Genomic DNA, 21,803 nt, shown 5'->3' on the forward strand with positions numbered 1-21,803 from the left:
TGCATTGTAGTATCTTGACCTTAATGCTCAGAACAGCCCCTAGAGGGCACCACAATAAAATTAGCATTTGTAAGAAACATGGTCATATAACCATATAGTCAGCCCCTAGAGAGCATAACCACCTTAAAAGAGAATGGCAGAGTGTAATGCAAGGTAACCATATATTTAGCCTGTGGAGAACTGTAGTGCATTACATATTTTCAAGACTACTAGAATAATATTACAAACAAGGGCCTTAAAACACAAACTACCCCCAGCTGTAAAACAAAAGTTCCAGCCATGAGAGAGCTCAAAAAGACACTGAATTGTAGGGGGGGTTATTATCCCCCCCCCCACCCTAGTGTGGGGACCCAGAGATGGCCTAGACTGAAAGAACATGTCATGCTGAACGTTCTGAAGGTGGCCCCATTGTCCTAGGAAATGTTTTGTAAAAGGAATGCCCCCCCAAAGCATGATGGAGCAGTGTTTCTGAGTGCAGGGAATATTGTAGTATCTTGACTGTAATACTCAGAACAGCCCCTACAGGACACCACAATAAAAATAGCATTTGGAAGAAACATGATCTGTAACCATATAGTCAGCCCCTAAAGGGCATAACTGATGAAAAGACAATGGCAAAACATAATGCAGTGTAACCATATATTTAGCCCCTACAGAGAGTAGTACCTCTCCAGGCATTTCCAGGCCTAGAAGGCCTACTACAATAATATTACAAACAAAGCCATTAAAATCACAAACTACTCCCAGCCATAATACAAAAGTTCCAGCCACAAGAGCTTAAAAAAACACTGATGGGCAAGGTAACTATTTTGGGGTCCCCCACAAACTAGTGTGGGGACCCAGAGAGGGCCTAGACAGAAAGAGTGTGTCATGCTGAACGGTTTTGTGGTGGTCCAATTATCGTAGGACCACCAAGGCTGAGTTATAGGCCAAAATGTTTTGTAAAAGAAATGCCTCACAAAGCATTATGGAGTGAGTTTCCCATGTGCAGAGTATTGTAGTATCAGCTTTCCTGCTGTGTTGGGAGTGCCAGGTTGGGGATTTCTGTGTTTTTTTCTGTTTAAAATGTGCTAGTTTGTATATTTTTCAACTGCTAAACTTGTACGTAAGTGGCACTCGTGTAAAGCACTCCTCCGATCGAGTTTGTGCTATATGAAACTTCAAAAAAATGAATAAATAAGAAAGAGCCCTCCCCCCCCAGCTTGCAGCCTTTGGACGCAGACACCACAAAGAAACAGTGGCATGCCCTAGAACAAGGAAGAGGAAGAAACAACATATGGACACAGAGTGCGAAGCAAAAGAAAAAAGTAGTGCGCTACACTAAGTTATATGGCCGCTCGTGCAATTATCCATGTAACAGGGTCAGTCTCCAAAACGGTAACAAAGCAGCCTCAAGGAGGGACAAATATGAAGTATTTACTAATGAAATCAAGGGAATTTTGAAAGGCAGACCAAGGAACGAATGAAAGTGATAAGTGTGAAATGGGTGGGGGAAAGCCCACAGAAGTAGATTACAACATGTCAAGAGACGGCCCAGTCTCCCTGCCTAGGCTCCACCTAAAATGGCTTACCCCTTCCACTTGATTCATGTGAACACCAGTGGAGTAAGATTGCAATGCGGGGTCTCCTGAGCTTCAGGGGCTCCCTCATCAAAGTACACTGTGCACGGCCCCTGGCCTGAGAGCTTGTGACTGGGTTGGAGGGGCTCCCTTTGTTTACTTTGAGAGGGGCCCCATCAGCTTTCGTTAGGCCACTGGTGTAGGGTGACCAAGCGTCACGGATTTGCTGGGACAGTCCAGATTTTTCACAAGCTGACCCAGCAGATTTCAGGAAATTTAATTTATGTCCCGGTTTTTAGAAGGGGTCGACTGAAAACAATTAGAGGTGCCTTTATATGTTTTCCAAAGCAGGGATAACTAGCAGCTGTTCTAAGAAAGCAATTTAAATAAGAGGCCTTTAGAAATTGCATTTTAATTATGTTTTGAGTGCCTCTATATTTATTTTATGCTGATGAGCACTGTCATTCTGTGCGCCAGGCTGAAATAAAATTGTAGTCCTTTTTCTATCTTTATGAAATGTCCCGATTTTTTACTCTAATAATCTGGTCACCCTTCGCTGGGGACCTCTACATCGAGTTTTCTTCAGGGCGGGGGGAGGATAGTCGCGCTCTGGGCGCCTCTCCTGGCCTCACAGCCGTGCTTTGGATTGCTATCCAGTCAGCGGGAGCTCTCGAACGCCCTGAACACATGTGACGGTCATGTTCACTGAGGCTAAGAAATCAAAAGACTGTAGAGACCGTCAGCGACTTGCAAGAAGTTGAACACAGGACAAGGGTGCATGTTCTCCATTTCCGTGCAGGAGACATTTAAATCCCAACATGTACCAACTCTATAACTCTAATGGGCCCTGTTTTACCGCTTCAAAGTATACTTATAGATATGTAAAACAAGGCTGCATTTTTATCATTAATGAGGAAGCAGCTCGCATGAAAATGCTACTAGAAGACCTCGGATTCTGCACAAAATACTAAAAGGGCGTTTTACTACTTTGAATAAGCTGCTCGATCCACCTGGACGGAAGGAAAATGCCTCATTTAGTTTCTATTTTTACCTGGACCGTGCAAAACGTTCTTCCAAATCTGTCGTGAAGTTGTCCAGTCTCTCGGTATCACATTCACAGCCGTGCTAGTGCGCCGGCTCGACAGCCTGCACGTCAGGGCTGTCCAAAATGCTTCAGTCACAAATATATGTTTGAAAAAGATGCACAAGAGAGAAGCGGGAAAGCGGGCAGGCTCGAAAGGAAAAATGAGAAGGTAAATGGGGGTAGAAACTGCGGGATACTGGGGGTAAGGGGTGAAAGTACAAGAATAAATGGGGCGAAAAGGGGAATGGCACGGTGGGAGAAACAAAAAGGCAGAGGTAACGCAGCAGGGAAAAGAACAAGAAAGGGAAAAAAGTCATGAGTGGAAGGGATAGTTATATACAGAACGTGGCTATCGATGGGAAAAGAAGTAATTTAAAGTGGCAGGGAGGTGGGGAATTACCGTGTAGGGGCAGCGGCGAGGAGACCACACAGAAGTGACGTAGTAAGAAAGAACAGAGATGCGGCAAGAACCATGAGGATGGTGGGGGAAGATGAGGGGGGGTTGGGGGGGGGGGGGTGCCCTTTAATCCCTCTTCCAGGAAGACCAAGCTGGTGTTGTGTTAAGGCTCATGTGCCTCCTCCTTGGGCCCTGCCAGCTGTTACCAGTCCTTTGTGCTGGCACCGCAGCCCGGCTCTGCAGGGGCCTGAATGTGCCCGATTTCAAGAGATAGCGCCTAATCCGCCCAAGAGCAAACACAGGGCATCCCTTTGAAGGCGCCCGCTTGCCCGGGGACCCAGCGGGGGGTTGAGGAGCTGAAGAATGTAGGAGTACAGAGACCTGGACTGGAAATACCAGGCATGAGGAGATCTGAGCAAGGCACGCACACCTCAGAGAGGGGCAACGGCAGACATCTTACCTAGAAATGCCACCGACGGGGGGCACGGACTATATCTAGGCTGGAAGTAACTCAAACGGGGTAGGGGCCAGAGATAGAAATGCCACCGACAGGGGGCACGGCTGGTATCAGGGAAAAATACCACGAACTGAGGGAAGTGGAGGTGTACCACCGTAGACTGGGGACAATTCAGGAATGTCACTCGGGAATGCAGCAAGCTGTGTGAACAAAAGAGACCTCGGCTGGAATGGCCACACACTGCGGGAACTGTAGAGATCCGAGCTAGAAACACCACAGGCCGAGGCTGGGACGACCAGACTGATGGAGGCATTTACAATAAATACGCATTATTTTTAGCCCAGAAATAGCGTAACCGCAAAACTCACTATTTAAGGCCGAATCTTGTTTTTTTCCACCTAAATCATGATATTTCCTTATGTGCACAGAGCTAAACAGTTAATGACACATCATATTAGATTTTACAGCTGAACCACAGATCATCCAAGCTGTAATGCACATGCATCTCAGATGAATATTCTCTGCATGTATATTTTAGGTTAAGGAGCGTCCTTCAGATAGATTGTGAGCGCTGCCAAGGCTAGCGCCAAGCCCTGCCCAGGGACGGGGGTTCTGCACAAGCTGGAGCTGGACCGTGCGCGAGGGGAGCTGAGTACACATCAGCGTAAACGACTACGCGAAATTTTGCACAGCGGGTGACGCGGTACCCCCTTATGGATGCGTTTTGCTCTTCTCTGCATGGTACTTTTTAGACGCCATTGTTGTTGAATGTCGTCACTCGTGGCGTCATCGGCATAGATGAGACTGAAAGGTTAGCAAGCCCTCTCTTCTAGTACCGGACCTTTCCTTTATTCTGTATGCCCTTTCCCTCTCGTATACTCTGCGTCCCCTCCTTTCTCATAGTTTCATCGCCCTTCTCCCCATGTCCCCTTTACCTCACAAGCTCCCTCCAGGAAAACGGCGGAAGCACTCAGCATGACAATTCACCAGGTTCTCTTCCACACCTTCTCCTATTCCGTTCTTTCCTCTCCGCTTCCAGCGTTCTCTGCCATCCCCTCATTACTCTGTTTCCTCAGCGCCTTGCATGACATCAGCATGTGCACAGTTCATGCGTGATACGTGAATGCGCTTGAAGCTCTGTCAGTAGTACAGACAAGCCCGTCCCGAGTGGCTTGGGGTGTTCTCCTTGCCCTGAGCAGGGGTGACCCGGTATGGCTGTGTCTGGTCTGTGTTAGGATCCTGTTGTGTGGTGTTTTGTGATGGCTCCTGTTGGTTTAGCAGTGAGAAGACAACAGTGTTGCATCTAAGCTGACTTCTCTGGCTGAGCCAAAGGGTGTGCACTCTGAATATCGAACTAGAATTTCGTTGTCACATAATATTTAGGCCAAATGATCAAAGCTGAAATATCGACTGGTAGGCAAGTCTAGATTTTCTATACCTAACTTCACATATAGGAACCTCGGCAATGTATATATCTTCCAGGTACACAGTTGTGGAGTTGGGAACAGTAAATCTATTCGTCCCTATATGCACTTACCTTTCAATATATTGTCCCTTGATATTCGATCCATTATAATCCTTGATGGATCAATATCCTGTTTGGTCGAAATCCAGTAGTACAACTGAGCCAAAGACATTGTCAATCTTCTCATTTAAGGAGAGTGAATGATGCTCTATAGCTCAGCATGTTTTGTTTATTAGGAGGAATTTAAGTGTTATTGTTTCAATGTCTTTGGTGCTGTGTTGTTCATGTGAAAGCATGTGTAAGCTATCCAATATGTTCTGTTCTTATTGTGAGTATTGGTGTGTGTCAGGACTTTTAGGCAGTTCTTTGCGTAATCAAAACTTTTGTGCTGCACTGCGCATGTGAGGGTCCAGGATGGTCTAACGCAGTCTGTTAGCTATGTGTGGACTGCTTGTCAGAGCAGTGGGTTCTACTGTTGAGGAGATAATGTGTTTGAAGTGATGTGCCTGGGTGCCTTGTTGTACATGTAAGGGTGCCTGAGGGTCCATCCTGCATCTTCTGTTGGTGTCGTGAGGCATAGGCATGCATCTGGCTTGCAAGAGCTTGTTGTGGGCAATGCTTTGAAAACTACATTTCTTCCGGTAGGTGGCTCCTTCCAAGTTAGATTCCTTGAGACCTGGAGCTCTGAACTTTGGCTGTAAGCTCCAGAGTCGTCCTTGGGACTTATGAAAGCTCCGAGACCATTCTACTTTCAACAGGCCTTTGATTTAATGCTCCTTAATTTGATGCTTGCGTTTGATTCAGTTTCTCACAAATCTAATAAGAAAAAAATGAGTAACTTGTGTAGACTATGAGCCAGGTTTACAGAGTTCATGCAACGCAGCAATTAAAGTTGTTTTGCTATATTGCATGAACAGGCAATAACAGAACTGCACTAAAAATGGTCCACTAGCGCACTTTTAGCAGTCATGCACCAATGCAGGCGCCCTTGCACCAGTCACTGTGGTCAGTATAATGTTTGTGCAGGAATGGGTCCCTTCCTGTGAAAAAAGGCCCATGCACAACGCATGCAATGCCTCCTTGATACAAAGTAATGTAAGGCAATGCATTGAGCTGTGCTGCGTTTCTTTGGGTTATGATCTAATGTAAATCTAGATTTGCGATGGATATATAAATACCAACCCAAGACTTTGAGCCAGATCTATGTTAAAAGAACATGAACGCAAAGATGCAACATGTTTGTAAGTCTGGGCCTATGTGTGAAACATGTACAATGTACACATTGTGTAAACTGCTTGCCCAAGTGAATGGTATTCATGGATTGTGATGAGTCCCATTTGCTCTATCATGTCAGCAGGGCACACATTATGAAAGTCCGTTGTCAGGAAAAGTATAGTTAAAAAAATATTTTCTAAGTAAACTACTGAGTCCTTTAATGTATGTAGATATAGCACACACTCATCCCTTTCCTACACTCACCTGACGAACCCCTGATCACTGCGCTTTCACACAACTTGAGTCTTGTTCATTGAGTTTGTTTTGTATGCCTGGAAGGTATACTACATACATTTAAAGATTTGTGTGATACCTCCCCATTTAGTAAGTACTTTGTGGACTCACGCCTTGTTTCTTCCATTCATGCCTTTAGCCACTCTATTGTCCGGTGATGCCCATTTTAACACAACCAATTTTACATAAGCTTCGTGTCAATACATCAAAAGTCGCCAGCATATGCTTATTCTTGTTTATTGCAAGTGCACATCAATGTTATGACTAATGTTTCCATTACGCATGCATTCATTACAATTTTTTCGAACGATATGTCTGCCCCAGAGACACGTAAAATGTAAAATTTGCCTTTTGAAAAATTGTTTACCTATTTTTCAAACGTTACTGAAATCACCATATTTAAGAACTTCTAACGTTTTTATTTTTTAAACAATGGTAAGAATACGCCAGAAAGTAGAAAGAGAAAAAAGAGAAAAAAAAAAAATGACCCTACTTTTTTAATAAACAGTTTAAAACCTGCAGAAATAGGAAATGTTATCAACTGATGAACTTTTATGAAGGTAAGAAACCTTGCAACCTCATGAAATGCATTTGTCGCCTTCACATAACTTCCCTAATATAAGTATAATTCTGTGTGACATGACTTTTAAAATGTAATTTTTTTGTGCGAAATGGTACTATTGTATTTCTGCTTCTATAATTTGTATCCAGGTCTGTTTGATGTATGCCCAGGATGTGAATGATTTTACATATGCATATACTTAGTATACAAGTTATAGTGATCTCTTGTATTATCTGCCCTTACTTGCTGCACTGTAAAGAGATATCATTTAGTTTATAATGTATAAGAACTATCAATCCGTAGCGTAGCAAGGGTGTCCTTGGTCTTTAATGCAAGAAGAAAACGATTCTTCCTATCCCCTCACAGCCTGATTACAGAAAACTGCCATGATTGGAGTGTGATAGGTCCTGCCACCCCTGACCCTGATACCTCCACTATATTCTATACTAATGATTGTTACACCTTAGTCAACAATACACAGATAATCAGGTATGCCGGTACTCAGCCTCCGCTGTGTAGCAGACATGTTTCGGCATAAATGAGTTTTGTTAATTATGGCCTGCGCCTGGACATACCCGCACCTCGTAGGAGGACTCAGGGGTAAACAACAGATGCTATGGAACGCTTGAGCCAAGGCTTCTTAGCACGTGGGGGTTGCACTCACACTCTAAGCGTTAGGGGCACACGTACGGACACCTGCTGGATCTTTTAGAGCAGTGTGCGCCAGATAACTCTAGATGGGCATGAATGGACTGATGGGAGTAAAACACTTTAATCTTGCTCATGGCGCAGTTGAGCCAATAAAGTGGTGGAATGCAGTTCCGAGGGCATTAAGGTTGTAACTCCTGGAGTTAAGAAGCAGGCGCTCAAGCGTTCTCATCTCCCATTATGTCTTTCCCTGAGTAACTGCCCCTCTCCACATATTTGATTAAGAGATCAGGCCTGGCCCATCCTGAAACCACTGACCCAAAAGCAAGCGAGGTGTCCACGGGTCTGAGCTAGTGCTTAGCAGCCCTTTCTCAGGCGGGGCCCCTGGCTGTGAAGCGTCTTGGGCAACGTCTGTGCCTTTTTCCTTCTAAAAGGCTTATTCTTTGCCCTCTTTGTGTTGTGTCAGTCGGCAGATGATCACATTTGACCACTTATTAAAGTTTTCTCACTGTTGTTTTCCGTCTCTTTCTCCCCCCACCTTCCTACCCCTTCCTCCACACCGCCGGCAGCAGACTTGGAGACGGCCGCCTTCTTCAGAGGAATGGGCAGCGCGGGCCCGGGGCTGAGCGCGCTACCGCACGGCCGCATCGCCCTCCCAGAGACGCTGCTCTCCAGCCTGGAGAAGCCCTTCAAGGACCCCGAGAGCCGGAGCTGGAGCGCCCACGACAGCCCCAGCCCGCCCGCCACGCCCGAGCAGCCCCTGCCCGCTTTCTACCTCTCGTACTTTGACATGCTGTACCCGGGCGAGGAGCCTGGCTGGGCGCCGAAGGGGCCCCCGGAGGGCCTGCACTGCCATGGCGGCAGGGGAGAAGGCCCGAAGGAGCCTGAGCAGTGCCCAGTCATCGACAGCCAGGGGCTGGGCCTGAGCCAGGACTTGGACTACCACGCCACCCTGCACCTCGAGGAGCACTCCCTGGAGCAGATGCAGACCATGGTGGTGGGGGAGGTGCTGAAGGACATTGAGACGGCCTGCAAACTGCTGAACATCGGTGCAGGTAGGTGGCGCCGCCCCTCTCCCGGGCTCGCTTGTGGGGCCTTCTCTTCACTACCAGCTTGCAGTCATGTCTACTTCTGAACTAAGCCCGTGCCCTTGGAAAGGTAAGATGGTGACCTGCAGGCTTCCCAGCATTCCACGCGCGCTTCTGGGTATGCCCTAGGCACGCGCCACCTGAGCGCAGCAGACGCGGAAGAGTGTGTATTGTGGCCTGCAAACTTCAGTGCTTCACCACAGAACGGTGGCACCCCCACCCCCGCACTAACTTACTGGAGACACTATAGGCACCTCTATGTCTGAGCAGACATGTGTCGGGGAAGTGGTAAAGGGCACCGAGGTGGACGCAAGATCCCTGGATGCCACCTCAGTTAGTGCTTCTACCCTGAGCCTGCCAATTAGAGAAGGGGTTATTTGGGTACCATGTTGTTCTACTTCTGGATTAGATCTATAAACCTCTTCGGCGGAGAGAGAATTAAAGTGCATTGAGGCAGCAATAGTAATGCCAGACAGTGCGTTAATAAATGCTAATAGCATGGCACAACAGCGCATAACATTGCAGCATTGAATATTGTAACATAACCTAGCACACCCAGGGTCATTAGAAGTATGGAGGACCAAAATATGTGGCAAAGTTCACTAAATTATGCAACAAGAAATGGCAAATTATTTGTGATAATGTAACAAATCCTATGATAAAATTATGCGACATGAAAAGGCAAATTACGCAGCATAAAAGACCACATTCTGTGGCATTATTACTTTGCTGTTTTGCCATTTTAACACACGTTGATGTTCTCTGTGCCAAGGATTACCTCAATAGTATCAGTTTAACACCTGAAGATCCAATCAACAACATAAAGGGGAGCATTTAAAGCTCTCAAGGGTATGCAGTTGCATAGCACCAAGTGTGGCCATTTTCTTTAAGTAACGTTTGATCCACTTAGGGTACAAGTCTTTCTTGTGAGACATCTCCAGATTATGCAGTGGGTGCAGCACGTGTGCCACAGCCTCTGAGTTGCACAAACTCCATTGCCCTTGAGCACAGCATAGCACAGAATGTGTAAGGCAGCTTGAACTCTGATTGGAAGCCCGGGGCAGCAGGGGACTGAAGATTACACCCTGAGTAGGGAAGTGCGGATGGGAGTGGATTGAGACATATAAAACTCAGGGACGCTGGCAGGAATCTATAATCCTGTACACACACACAGCGCGTCAGTTTTAGGGAAAAAAATGACAATGTTTGACTTTCAGAAAATTATAATTTGTGCGCAAATATTTACTGCTCCCACCACACCATCTCCCCAAGCGAACTGGTTGCAGGCTGTCTCCCACCTGTGAGAAACACCCATCCCTGAGCTCAGAGTGAGGAGGGGCGGGGAGGAGAAGTGAAGGGTAGTAGAGAGGTATGAAGAAGAGCTTCGCGGAGGGCTTTGCGCAGGCGCGGAAGGGATCTGCGACCTCGTTGCAGATGCATGCCAGAGGGTAGGCACATTAAAGGATCAGGGAAGGAAGATAATAATATGTTACGGTGACCAGAATTTCAATTCTAAAAATACCGGGACATTTCATAAGGATAGAAAAAGGACTACACTTTTACATCAACTGAGCGCGTACGACAGTGCTCATCAGCATAGCATAACGCAGAGGCACTAAAAACATAAATAAAATGTAAATTCTAAACTTAGTATCATGCCTGTTAATTAAATTGCCTTCTTATAACACCTTTTAACTATCCCAGCTTTCGAAAAGATAAAAAGGTTCCTCCCGCCGTTTTCAGTCGACCCCTTCTAAAAACCTGGACATGAGCTACATTTTTCGAACCAAATCTACAGGGACAGCTGGAGAAAAGTAGGGACTGGCCTGACAAATCCGGGATTCCTGGTCACCCTATAATATGGACTGTTACATTTATCTGGGAGTAACAGTAGCTGTCACAATTAAGGGTCGACAGGGTGATTAGGACCTGGGGGTGAGAAATCTAAAAAAATAAAAAAATGGGAACTCAACAAACACGAACAGGACCATGAATTACATTATATAGGTGCTCCGGTTAAGAAATTGTACAATGTGATGTTGATGGTAGAATATACAATACACATGCTGCTGATAACAAAATGTCAGAAAGGACAGCAGGTGCTTGCTCCAGGCCTGTCACTTAGATGCATCACTCCCACTGCCTACCAGCCACTTTGCTTGAAGTTTGCTGCCAGAATATTGTGGAATAATTATTGTCAAAATATTGTAGTCTAAGGTCGTTTACAAAAATATGAACCACACAATGAAGCAATATATTTGTAAATAATATTTAGGGTACAATAGTCATGTCATACAATATTTTTATTGATATTCTGACACAACTTGCCTCAACATCCTGGGCAATGATGTAAGTTTCTGCTGACTTGAGGTCAGTGCCAAGGTGGAGATTGCACTTGGCCAGTTGCAATCAGTTTCTACTAGACCCAGTTGTGGTAGATTGCGATATAGATGGACTGTCTTCCGCTAGTTTTATTCTTCATACCTTTATGTCCCCTACCTACCTTTACTTTTTCAGTTATCCATAATATTGAAACAATTCATACTTTGTCCCAATTCCTTTGCCCTACCTTCACTTTGTGTCCAGATCCTAATCTTAAACCTTGCAGCAATGCTAATTGTTTGTTTATTTTCATCTTAATGTAATTATATTAACTTAAATTCACACAAGCCTTTACTCTTCTTCTAATTTTAATCACCTACTTGTCATTACCGAAAGAACAGTGAGACTACAGAAAGGGAAGTAGGACTGCGTTCAGTGTTATGGAAACGTAAAACGACAGCATGTGTCGACAACAGGCCTGCTCAGACCTCATCAGTGTCAGTGCAAAGGGTCAGAGGAGCCGTTTAAGAAAGTAACAAGCAGCAGAGGAATTAGAGAAAGAGTTTAGCGCTGTGCTTATGATTTGTGAAAAATATATTGTCTCAGAAAGTTATTAATAGATTACGGGATAGTGAAATGCATTAATGCTTACGTGGGTTTTTCATGCCGTCTACAAGAAGTACATAAAGTACATACATGTTACGTTAGATACACACAGTGTTGTTCACTCCTCAGAAATGGATACTCCTTTTGTCCATAAGCTTCTTCTGCATAGAATTTGTGGGGCAAAGTTAAATTGTTAATGTACAGGATAGTGCTTAGTGAGAAATTGCAATCGTGGACGTATTTGGTGTGCCTGATTTATTGTTGCATGGCAGGAAGGGGAAGGATGCACAGTACCCCCTGCAGGTTGTGTTGTATATATGATGTATGCTGAAGTTTTGAGTTCTGATTTTATGTGATTTCTGTGTTTGATGAAACCTCTTTTGTTTGCAAGTTTTAGTTTGCAAGGCAGGTTGGGGAATGGGGGAGTACCCTCCTGTAGTTTGTGTCAGGTGTATCGTGCGCACATTTGTTGTTGACTGCTGTTACTAAATATGCAATGCAGCATGGCAGATTGTGGACGTGGAGTTTTGTGGCTATCTGGGTGAAGTAGTGGGCTAATATACTGTATGTGCAAATGTGGGGGTGGTGCAGTACCATGTTGCAATGTGGAATGTTGGTTTTACAAATATGGGAAAGATGGAGAATTTCTCCTGTTATGAACACGGGAGTGTAGTAATCGCGCTTTTGATGTTGCAAATGTGTGGAAGTATAGGGCCCAGCTTCCTAGAGTTGCAAACACGGAGAAGAGCAATACTCTATTGTGTGAGGGGGATTTTTAGTGCTTCGAACATGGCGATTCATGTGAGGATCTGTCAGTGCGTTTAGCTTTAAGTGTAGGGTGTAGTATGCGGGTGGTTCTTTCACTGGAGCCTTAGGACGTTGGTCCAGAGTACTGAAGTAGTCTGGTGTTCAGGGTGGGAGAACTGGACTGCTCCAGTGTTTGGATGTGTTTTTTCGTAAGGGCATGCAGAGGGCGTGGTAATGTGTGCAGGTTCAGATGCTTTCCTCCATATGATGCTGTGTGTCTGGAGTTGCTGTGTGTCTGGAGTTGCTGTTCTTATGTGTGTGTTGCTTATGGAGGAGGGAGATGAGGCGAACGTTTGTTTTGCTGTTTCTGAATGCTTCTGATGACTGTTTGACATCTAACCTGTGTGTAAGGAAGGGACATGATGTAGTGACATGATGTGTCTGTGTATGCATGGGTTGAGTTGCATGTTGTAGAATGTTGAATGTGTCTCTGTAAGAATGTGATGCTGCACGGAATGGTTGTGTGTGTGCGCTGGCTGAAGCCTGGACGTTAGTCACAGTTGGAAATAGGATGATCCCCTACAAGGACTATCAAACTGTGGCTGTAACCTGAGGGCCTAGCAGGTAACAACAGATGCACCTCCTACCTGAATGGCTCCAGACTCAGGTAGTTACACAGATAGTTAGTGGTAAAACAGAAAATGCCTTTTCAAGGGACTGTCTGAACTAATCATAACTGCACAGGCGCTCTTGTCACCTGTGTAAAATACAGACAGATTAATGGATAGATAGAAATATAGATAGATAGACTCAAAAATATTTGTAGTATATATGCAGCTGCTCAGAGTGTATTATGCTATTTATTATCATGGTTGCGTGTGGGGAGGGAACACGATTCAAACATGGTTCGCAATACAGTGCCTTGTGTCTGCCACCTTGAACCTTTCCTCTGAGTACCTCGCCCCCTGTATGCATTCTACCCTCTGATAAGGCCCAATGTGTGCCAAGGATTGTGGACTTTATGTATACATATACACATATATTGTATGGTAATTGTATTTATGTAGATCTTACTAGTCCTGATGAGGCACTGAAACACTTTATGGCAGGTAACATGCCATTCGTAACCCCAAGTTAGTGATTAGTCCATTGCTTATTGTTATTAGTTATTGTTGAACATTCGTTATTGTTGTATATTGTTGATTGTTAATGTAAATTTATGCTCTTAGGAATATGTGAGAGGCATTTTCTACAATTTCTTGTGGTAGTCTGAGTTAGTTGGAGTTAAGTGGGATATTAGTAAGAGTTCATGCAAGTTGAAAGTGGGATGAGCAGCTTATATCGAGATAGTTGGGTAGTGTTAGACAGCAGGAGAGGTTACACAGAAGGTGAGTTTGTGATTTGACGTGAGCGGTGAGTCAAATTGGGAAGAGTAGATAGGGTAGAAAAGGTGAGATATTATTAGACTGCAAGGAGTGGTTACCCAGAAGGACAGTTTGTGGCATATGAGGAGATGTATGGGTAGGTTATGGAAATATAGTAGAGAGTAAGGCAGACATGCATGCAACAGAGTAGGCGACACTCAAAGGCATTGTGATATGCAATGGATGGACTGTAGAGAAAGGATCATTCAGTACAAAGGAAGGAGAGAGAATATCCGCGAGCTATTAAAACATGGTTGATTTTTGTGCAGGGTTTTAGGCGGAGTACGGTGGGAGTAGGTGTTTGAGAAAGGCTGCAATCTGAAGATGTATAAAGAGTAGAAAGAAAGACTGAGGGTTGTTACCTATGGTTACATGATATATGTTATTGCCTCTTTATTTTTTTCTTTTGGCTTCCTATGTTGTTGACACGGTACATTTTCTGTTACGTTGTTATAGAAGATGACTTGATTATTTAGATTCATTTCACTTTGTACTTGGCTTAGTGTAATAGGAGGTACAGAGTTATGCAGTATGTCCAGTTAGCTGGTCTTTTACAATTTTTCTGGCAAGATTTGGAGGATTTGGCCACCTCAGGGTTTACATTGAATTATTTTGTCATGAATTAGTTTGAGATGGAGGTACGATTGGAATGAGTTTAGGGGGATTAGGTACTCCCTCAAGTTAGTAAGCACTGTTTGTCAGGTATTTTGTTGATTTGGTTCCACTTGATCTTGACCTGAGAGGATCTGTGAGGGGTATCAGACTGTGGGCTGAGATACTAGAGATTGAGACCACGTGGATCTTCCATCAAACCACATTGGGAATAACCATGTTTTAACCATTCTTCTCAACCATAAATTATCTTCAGTGGCTTTGATCTCTGCATGTACGGAGTTCCATAGTTTTGCAACTTCAACAGAGATGGTGAAGCCTCCAGTGTTTTTTCCTGTAAGCAAGAATAACCAAGCATGACGCCAGGTTTGAGCATGAGCTTCTTGATCAGGACTATTTGGTGATTTTTGCTTGAATGAATGTTGGTCCTTTGTCATGTTTTGCTGTGTGTGTGATGCATAGTAGCTTCAAATATGATCGTCTTGCATTTGGGAGCCAGTGTAGAACCCTAACGACTGAGGAGATGCAGGTATATATATTTAAATTAAAAGGTAGTCCTGCTACTGAATTTTGGACTCTGTAGCCTTCTGATATTAGATAGCAGAATGTTGTGGTATAGACTGTATAATCAAGCTTGCAGAAGACAGTGAAGTTGTTGTTTGTACTGTCTGAGGAACTCCAAGATGTGGAAATATGCTCTGGTAGTTGTTTGAGGCAGCTTGTCTTCTTGATTGTTCATGTAAAGTGTAGAGTCAAAGAAGATTACAAGATCTTTCACTTCTTTTGATATTTTTAGTGGCTGTCCCAGTTCACCTGGTCAGAAGCATAGAGGATCATAATTTTTCCATTCACTGCAATTCAGTATTTCAGTTTTTGAAGCATTTAGCTTAAGGTGATTTCACGTCATCTATTGATCTACAGCTGTGAAGCGGGAGTTGAGTTTTGATGTTTCTATATCCATAGGGTACTGCAGTTTGAGGAGGTATAGGTGTGTCTTCTGTGTACTAGTAGCAGATGAGTTTGAAAGTATTGATATGTTTTAGTAGTGGTTTCTTGTATATGTTAAAAAGTAGATGTAAAATGATAGATTCTTGTGGGACTCCTGTCTTAACGCAGCAATGATGAGAACATGGGTGTAAAAATGGGGTGGACCTGTTATTTTGGTAAAATGAAATCCAGCTCAGTGTTATGCAATTTATACTGACTTCTTTCAGTCTAAGAAGTAATGTATCATGGCTTACTGTGGCAAAAGTGGTTGAAATGTCTCGAAATTATAAAGCTGCGACACCATTCTTGTTGATGGTGTTACTTAGGTCATCCAAAATTCTGATTAGGGCTGATTTGCTCCCACTCCCTGGCCGGAATCCTTTCTGCTAGTCTGCGGATAGTTGGTTTCCTTCTATGGATTCTGAGATCTGGTGAAAGGTTGCTCGCTCCATCAGTCTACTAAGGAAAGGTGCATTGAAGAGTGGTCTGTAGTTGCTGAGGTTTTGAAGGTCCAAGATGTTCTTCTTCTTAAGTATTGAACCTATGCATGCCCTCTTAAATATCTCGAAGGACTTTCCTGTGTTTAAGGACTTAATGATAATATTTCTAACTGGAGTAGATGCAGATTTTAATTGAAGGATCTTTTTTTAAATATGTGGAAGGCAGGGGTGTGATGGTCAGCCGACCGGGCTGCTAGCTTTTAACAAGTCTTCTCATTTTAAGCTTGTAATTTCTTAAAGGAATGATTAGATGGATATTATTTTTCTGCTGTGATTGTTTTTTGTTGTATAAAAGGTGAGCAGCTGTTTCTCTTGATTGTTAGATAAAAATACTCTGTGTCTGCTTGGTGAAGGTAATGTGTTGATAGTTTATTGCCGAAGTCTTGTAATAGTGGGGTGAATATATACATATGTCTTCCCAGTAAATATACATCTGCAATAAATGTATGCAGAAATACAGGGTTGCTAGTATTTTTATTGCCAATAATATGTTTTCTTGGGCACATTAAGTTCCACTGACATGGAATAAATACGTTTTTGATCTCATACCCGGACGATCTGTTTAAGGAGATTATGGTGGTCATTCTGACCCTGGCGGTCTTTGACCGCCAGGGCGGAGGACCGCGGGAGCACCGCCGACAGGCCGGCGGTGCTCCAATGGGGATTCCGACCGCGGCAGTAAAGCCGCGGTCGGACCGGCACCACTGGCGGGGTCCCGCCAGTGTACCGCGGCCCCATTGAATCCTCCGCGGCGGCGCAGCTTGCTGCACCGCCGCGGGGATTCCGACCCCCCCTACCGCCATCCAGATCCCGGCGGTCGGACCGCCGAGATCCGGATGGCGGTAGGGGGGGTCGCGGGGCCCTGGGGGCCCCTGCAGTGCCCATGCCACTGGCATGGGCATTGCAGGGGCCCCCGTAAGAGGGCCCCTACAAGTATTTCACTGTCTGCTGCGCAGACAGTGAAATACGCGACGGGTGCAACTGCACCCGTCGCACAGCTTCCACTCCGCCGGCTCGATTCCGAGCCGGCTTCCTCGTGGAAGCCTCTTTCCCGCTGGGCTGGCTGGCGGTCTGAAGGCGACCGCCCGCCAGCCCAGCGGGAAAGTCAGAATTACCGCCGCGGTCTTTCGACCGTGGAACGGTAACCTGACGGCGGGACTTTGGCGGGCGGCCTCCGCCGCCCGCCAAGGTCAGAATGAGGGCCTATATCTCTTGTGCACACCCTTGTGTGATGGTTATATGCACATTCATAACTTCGACTCATGAAAAATTAGCGTGGTATGAATCACCTATGCAGATCAGCTGAGGGCCATATGTTGACACTGTTGAGGGAAGGGGGGCGGGGTGCAAAATAAGTCACCCAAGGCTCAGGCGCTGGTGAGTCACGGCCCTGCCCAAACGCGAGTGTTAATAAAAGCATTACTTATTGCACTGCTGAGGTTTAATACAGAGCAGGAATCTATCTCTGTGTTATCTACACATTCTCAAACATGGAAGTAGCTTTGATAGCTACATTAGATGGCTTTTTTACTGTTAAAAAAATTACAAGCTGCTTATTGGTGTTTATTTCCTCAGTGCAGATCCCACATTTTCCATCCATTAACTGCAACCAGAAGTCTTTTTTTATTAGAAGAAGCTGGGGACTAAGAATTTAATGGGGTGATCATACATTGCAAAAAATAAACTACCCTATTCTTATGTAAAGACAGCATTGCAAGATAGATCAAAGTTCTTTGATCTTATAAATAAACTCAGTCTTTGGACCTGTTCTTCTCCAGTTCTTAATTTGTGAATTTATAATGAATGAGTACTGGTGCTCAAAGCTCCCACGGTTGGTGCAATTAAATGTCAGCCCGCCGATTACCAAGGCTACATAGTGTTAAATACACCTCATGCCGCTTTAATGAACTACCATACACTCCCCGCCCATTTATCTCACTCTTGCAGGTTCCTGCTTCACCCCCTCGTTACGGTTTTCCGTCTTTTTCTTCCTCCATCGTTACGCTTTGTGAATTTTGCCCTCTCTTGCTCTTGGTATATGTCTGAAGCAGAAAAATAAGTGTGGGTTGCCCCCACTGATAACCACTGGCTCAAATTAAGCACTGTTCCTTTCTGTCTCTCTGGTTAGAGGACTCTTTAGCCACTTGCAGTATCCTTATAACTTACTATTGGGGATACCTTAACCCACTTATTAATGTATTTTTGTTTCACAGACAGCAGTGGTGTCAAATTTTTAATTGCTATGTTTTACATTATAATTGTGATTTCTTTCTGTTATCCACATTAAGGATATCATACCTATACATTTTTAATGGCGACTAATAAAAAAAAATAAAAAAAACACATATATTTAAAACACATAAATAACATGTAACAAATATGATTGCTGCATTGTGCCACATTTGGGTTCTGGTGACATTTACAAACTACTCGGCCTTTAGCCTTTTGGTTCCTCTTGTATCACAATAACCTTTCAATAGCATCATTTTAGGACCTAATAGTTTGCTGTAAGCAATGTATCCTTCAGCGGTTGGGAGCATGCAGTGGATGCAGTGAGAGATTCTGTCACAGATGCCCTGTGTAAGCTAGGGTGCTGGTAACAGGAAAATGGTTTTAACTGCGTCCCCATCCTGATATTCCCTGACAGATCCCATGGAGTGGACTTCTGGAAATGTCCAGAAGTGGATCCTATGGACTGAGCACCAGTACCGGTTGCCCCAGATTGGAAAGTCCTTCCAGGAGTTGTCGGGGAAGGACCTGTGCGCCATGCCAGAGGAGGAGTTCAGGCAGCGCTCGCCGCTCTGTGGAGATGTCCTTTACGCTCACCTGGACATCTGGAAGTCAGGTAGGGATCTGCAGACCACAGAAGAACTCCTTCTTTATCCAGCTGCACATTTGTCCATCCATACTTCACGAAGGACCTCTCTGGCCCTCATACTGCTTAAGCATCTATATGTGTCACTCTGTGTAGGTTCACCTGTTTGTACCTAACTTGATATCTAGCAGCCTCTTAAACTATCTCTTAACAGGCCCCATTGCTTTCTATTTGTCTCTGTATGTGACAATCAGTGTTATATATATATATATATATATATATATATATATATATATATTTTTTTTTTTTGTCTGCCCTGTTTACTGTGCATGTATTCTAAATAGGGAAACTAGGACAACTGTCGCCTTTGAGTGGTTGTGCCACGCCCACCAAACTCTAAATAAGGCCTTAGATTTATACAAATGTACACTGTTGTACAGAACAGTTGCACTCTAGTCCCTATTGGCACATTCAATAATTGCATACGGAATGCTCCTTTTGAACTATTCCCAAGATTCATTAATTCAAGGTTCATTCATAGAAAGGAAAGCTAATTTTACCACTACATACCTATGGCCCACCTTTCGTAACATAGCTTGAGGAACAAATTTATACTCCAGGTCAAAGCGTAAGTGGTGTTGTGTCAAAAGTGCCAAAAACAGGCCAATTTAGAATCTGTGTGCTAGACCTGGCGTCCTTGGAGTGGTCTTACCACAGACTTTTTGCCTTTACCTCCTGTTTTGTTGCTGTATATTTTTGTTGGCCTTAGGACTCTGAGCATTTTACCAGTGCTAAACAGCGCTAAAGTGCATGTGCTTATCCCCTTAAACATGGGAACATTGTTGTATCCCCAATTGGAAAATGTAATCTACCTATGAGTCCCTTGTAAAGGGGTATACCATATACCCAGCTGAACATGCAGCCACCAGTGGCGTAACAAAGGTCCCCGCATACTCTGCAGTGCAGGGGAGAGCTCCTGCGCTCCAGGCGGCCCCCTCAGCACAATACACTGTGTACAGGCGGCAGATCCCTGAATGGGACCAGGGGGTATGGGGTGCCCTTCCAGGTACTTTGCAGGGGCCCCCTCAAGCTTGTTACGCCACTGGCAGCCACTTGTCCAGGTCACGTGATTATCACTTCCTCTAGGTCTGACGTCTCTGCGTCGGTCCTTTCGTGTTTCCCGGCCCCTTGAGTCTCTTGCCTACATCTTTGTCCATCTGTTTTCCATTGTGCTTGCTACGCTGGTTCTCGGATAATAATTGCCTGCCATAGTTGTGAAATGAAGTTATCTGTTCATTTATACGAGTGTACCTCTATGTTTCTCTATTCCCCTCCCCCTTCTTTCTTTGCTGTCTGCCCCGTTTCTTGTTTTCACGATTCGGACCAGGCCCTCTTCTTCCACACATTGAACTTTACCTTTCTGTCCTCTTCTCTGCCTCTCTTTCTGTCGTTATTTGCCTCTTTGAATGATTGTCCTTCTATTAACTCTCTTCTCTCTCTTTTCTTGCTCGGTGTCTTCCTATTCCCTATCCTCTGCATCATTTCTTTAATCTCTTTCTAATTCCTCAGTTTCACAATACCTCTCTATCCCTCTCTTCCTAACAATCTCTCTCTTCCTCTTCCTTGTCTGTCTCCCTAGATATTACCCCCTTGTTGTTCCTCCTTTTTCACATACATGCACTCTCTCCCACCTCCCTGTTTCTCTGGTAGCAGCCCCTTGTCCTTGCATCATCCTTTCCCATGACTCATAATTTGTTTCACATCTTTGTCTTTTTCATGCCTTTCTGTCTTCTCTGCCATCAACTCTTTCTCCAGCATCTTCTTTCGCTCCACCTCCTCCCTCTGTACCCCCTGCCCCTCTCTCACTGCCCCACTTCGCATGTCTTCTAGTCCTGCCTCCTTTCCCTGTACCACTCATTTCCCCTTACCCTACCTCCTCTCACCTTTGCCACCGCATCTCCTTGGCATTGCTCTCTCAGTGTCCTCCCCATCACTCTCTCTTCCTCTCTCACTCTACGGTTACTTTTTCTCTTTCACGTTCTCCCCACTGCCTGTTTGTTTTCTAGCTCCTCTCCTTGGCCTGGCCGGCCCTGTCTCTCTCTCTCTCTCCCCCTCCCTACCTTTGGTTCAGTCTCTTTTCACTCTCTCTGCCCTATCTGCTGTCTCTCGCTGTCTGTTTCCTTTCCCTGCCCTCCCCCTTGCTGCCTGTCCCATCTTCTTCTCTCTGACTCTTTTTAGGTCATCCCCCTTCACTTCTACCTTCACATGGTCTCGTGGTAGAAGGACCTGCCACGAATCCTTGAGATTTGCTGTCATTCTGGCTTTGTTGCTTGACCAAACATTCAGTGTTTCTCCCAAAATCACTTATTCTCCTTGTTCCTGAAATTAGAAACGTGTGTAATGTAAAAAGTGTCAATATTCGTAATGTAAACATGTACTACGTCCTATTCACCAGTATTCACCGCCACCAACTGCCTATGTAGGGGCTCCCCCACCTTTTACCTGAGCTAGGTGGCTGTCGCCGTGTGCAGCATCTCTGCTGGAAAGCCACCTTTTACCTGAGCTAGGTGGCTGTCGCCGTGTGCAGCATCTCTGCTGGAAAGCCTTCCTTTAAGCCAATGCCCTCTTGCGCCCCCTCCTGCCGTATTTAATTAACCCGTAGACGTTCACTGGAAAAACAACACAGTTAAAGTGAGTTTATGATTCCGAATTAAAACTGAAAAAAACCACTGACATTCACAAGTTATGGTTAGGAGCACGGTCCATAACTTGCACACCAGATGCAATGTTCACAACCTCCAGCTCCATGTAAGAGATGTAATTGCTTAGGCTGTGAAAAATCGTACAGATGGCATTACGTATTACATAATTTTTAACACTATGAAGGAGACAACTATGAAAATAGTACCATATATTGATTTGACTATATGTTGTATTTAATTACATTGGACCATTAGGTGTTGTTCCTTATTGGGATAAATATTGCGAGGTTAGAAGTACTGCATTTTGGGCGTGAGTTGT

General features: G+C 44.6%; 1 protein-coding gene across 2 annotated transcripts in view; it reads left to right on the plus strand.

Moving 5' to 3' along the window:
• The window catches only part of SPDEF (SAM pointed domain containing ETS transcription factor), a 64,166-nt gene that overhangs the window by 32,488 nt on the left and 9,875 nt on the right, over nt 1–21,803 (plus strand). The window contains exons 2-3 of one of the 2 annotated variants that reach the window (XM_069238836.1): nt 8,251–8,736; nt 18,615–18,812. In XM_069238836.1, coding sequence (XP_069094937.1) covers nt 8,283–8,736; nt 18,615–18,812 — 652 coding nt within the window. In that variant the 5' untranslated portion in view covers nt 8,251–8,282. The remainder of the gene's footprint in view (nt 1–8,250; nt 8,737–18,614; nt 18,813–21,803) is intronic. The other variant, XM_069238835.1, reaches the window with a different exon arrangement.

The sequence above is a fragment of the Pleurodeles waltl genome, chromosome 6 (assembly GCF_031143425.1).
Source record: "Pleurodeles waltl isolate 20211129_DDA chromosome 6, aPleWal1.hap1.20221129, whole genome shotgun sequence".
NCBI lineage: Eukaryota > Metazoa > Chordata > Amphibia > Caudata > Salamandridae > Pleurodeles > Pleurodeles waltl.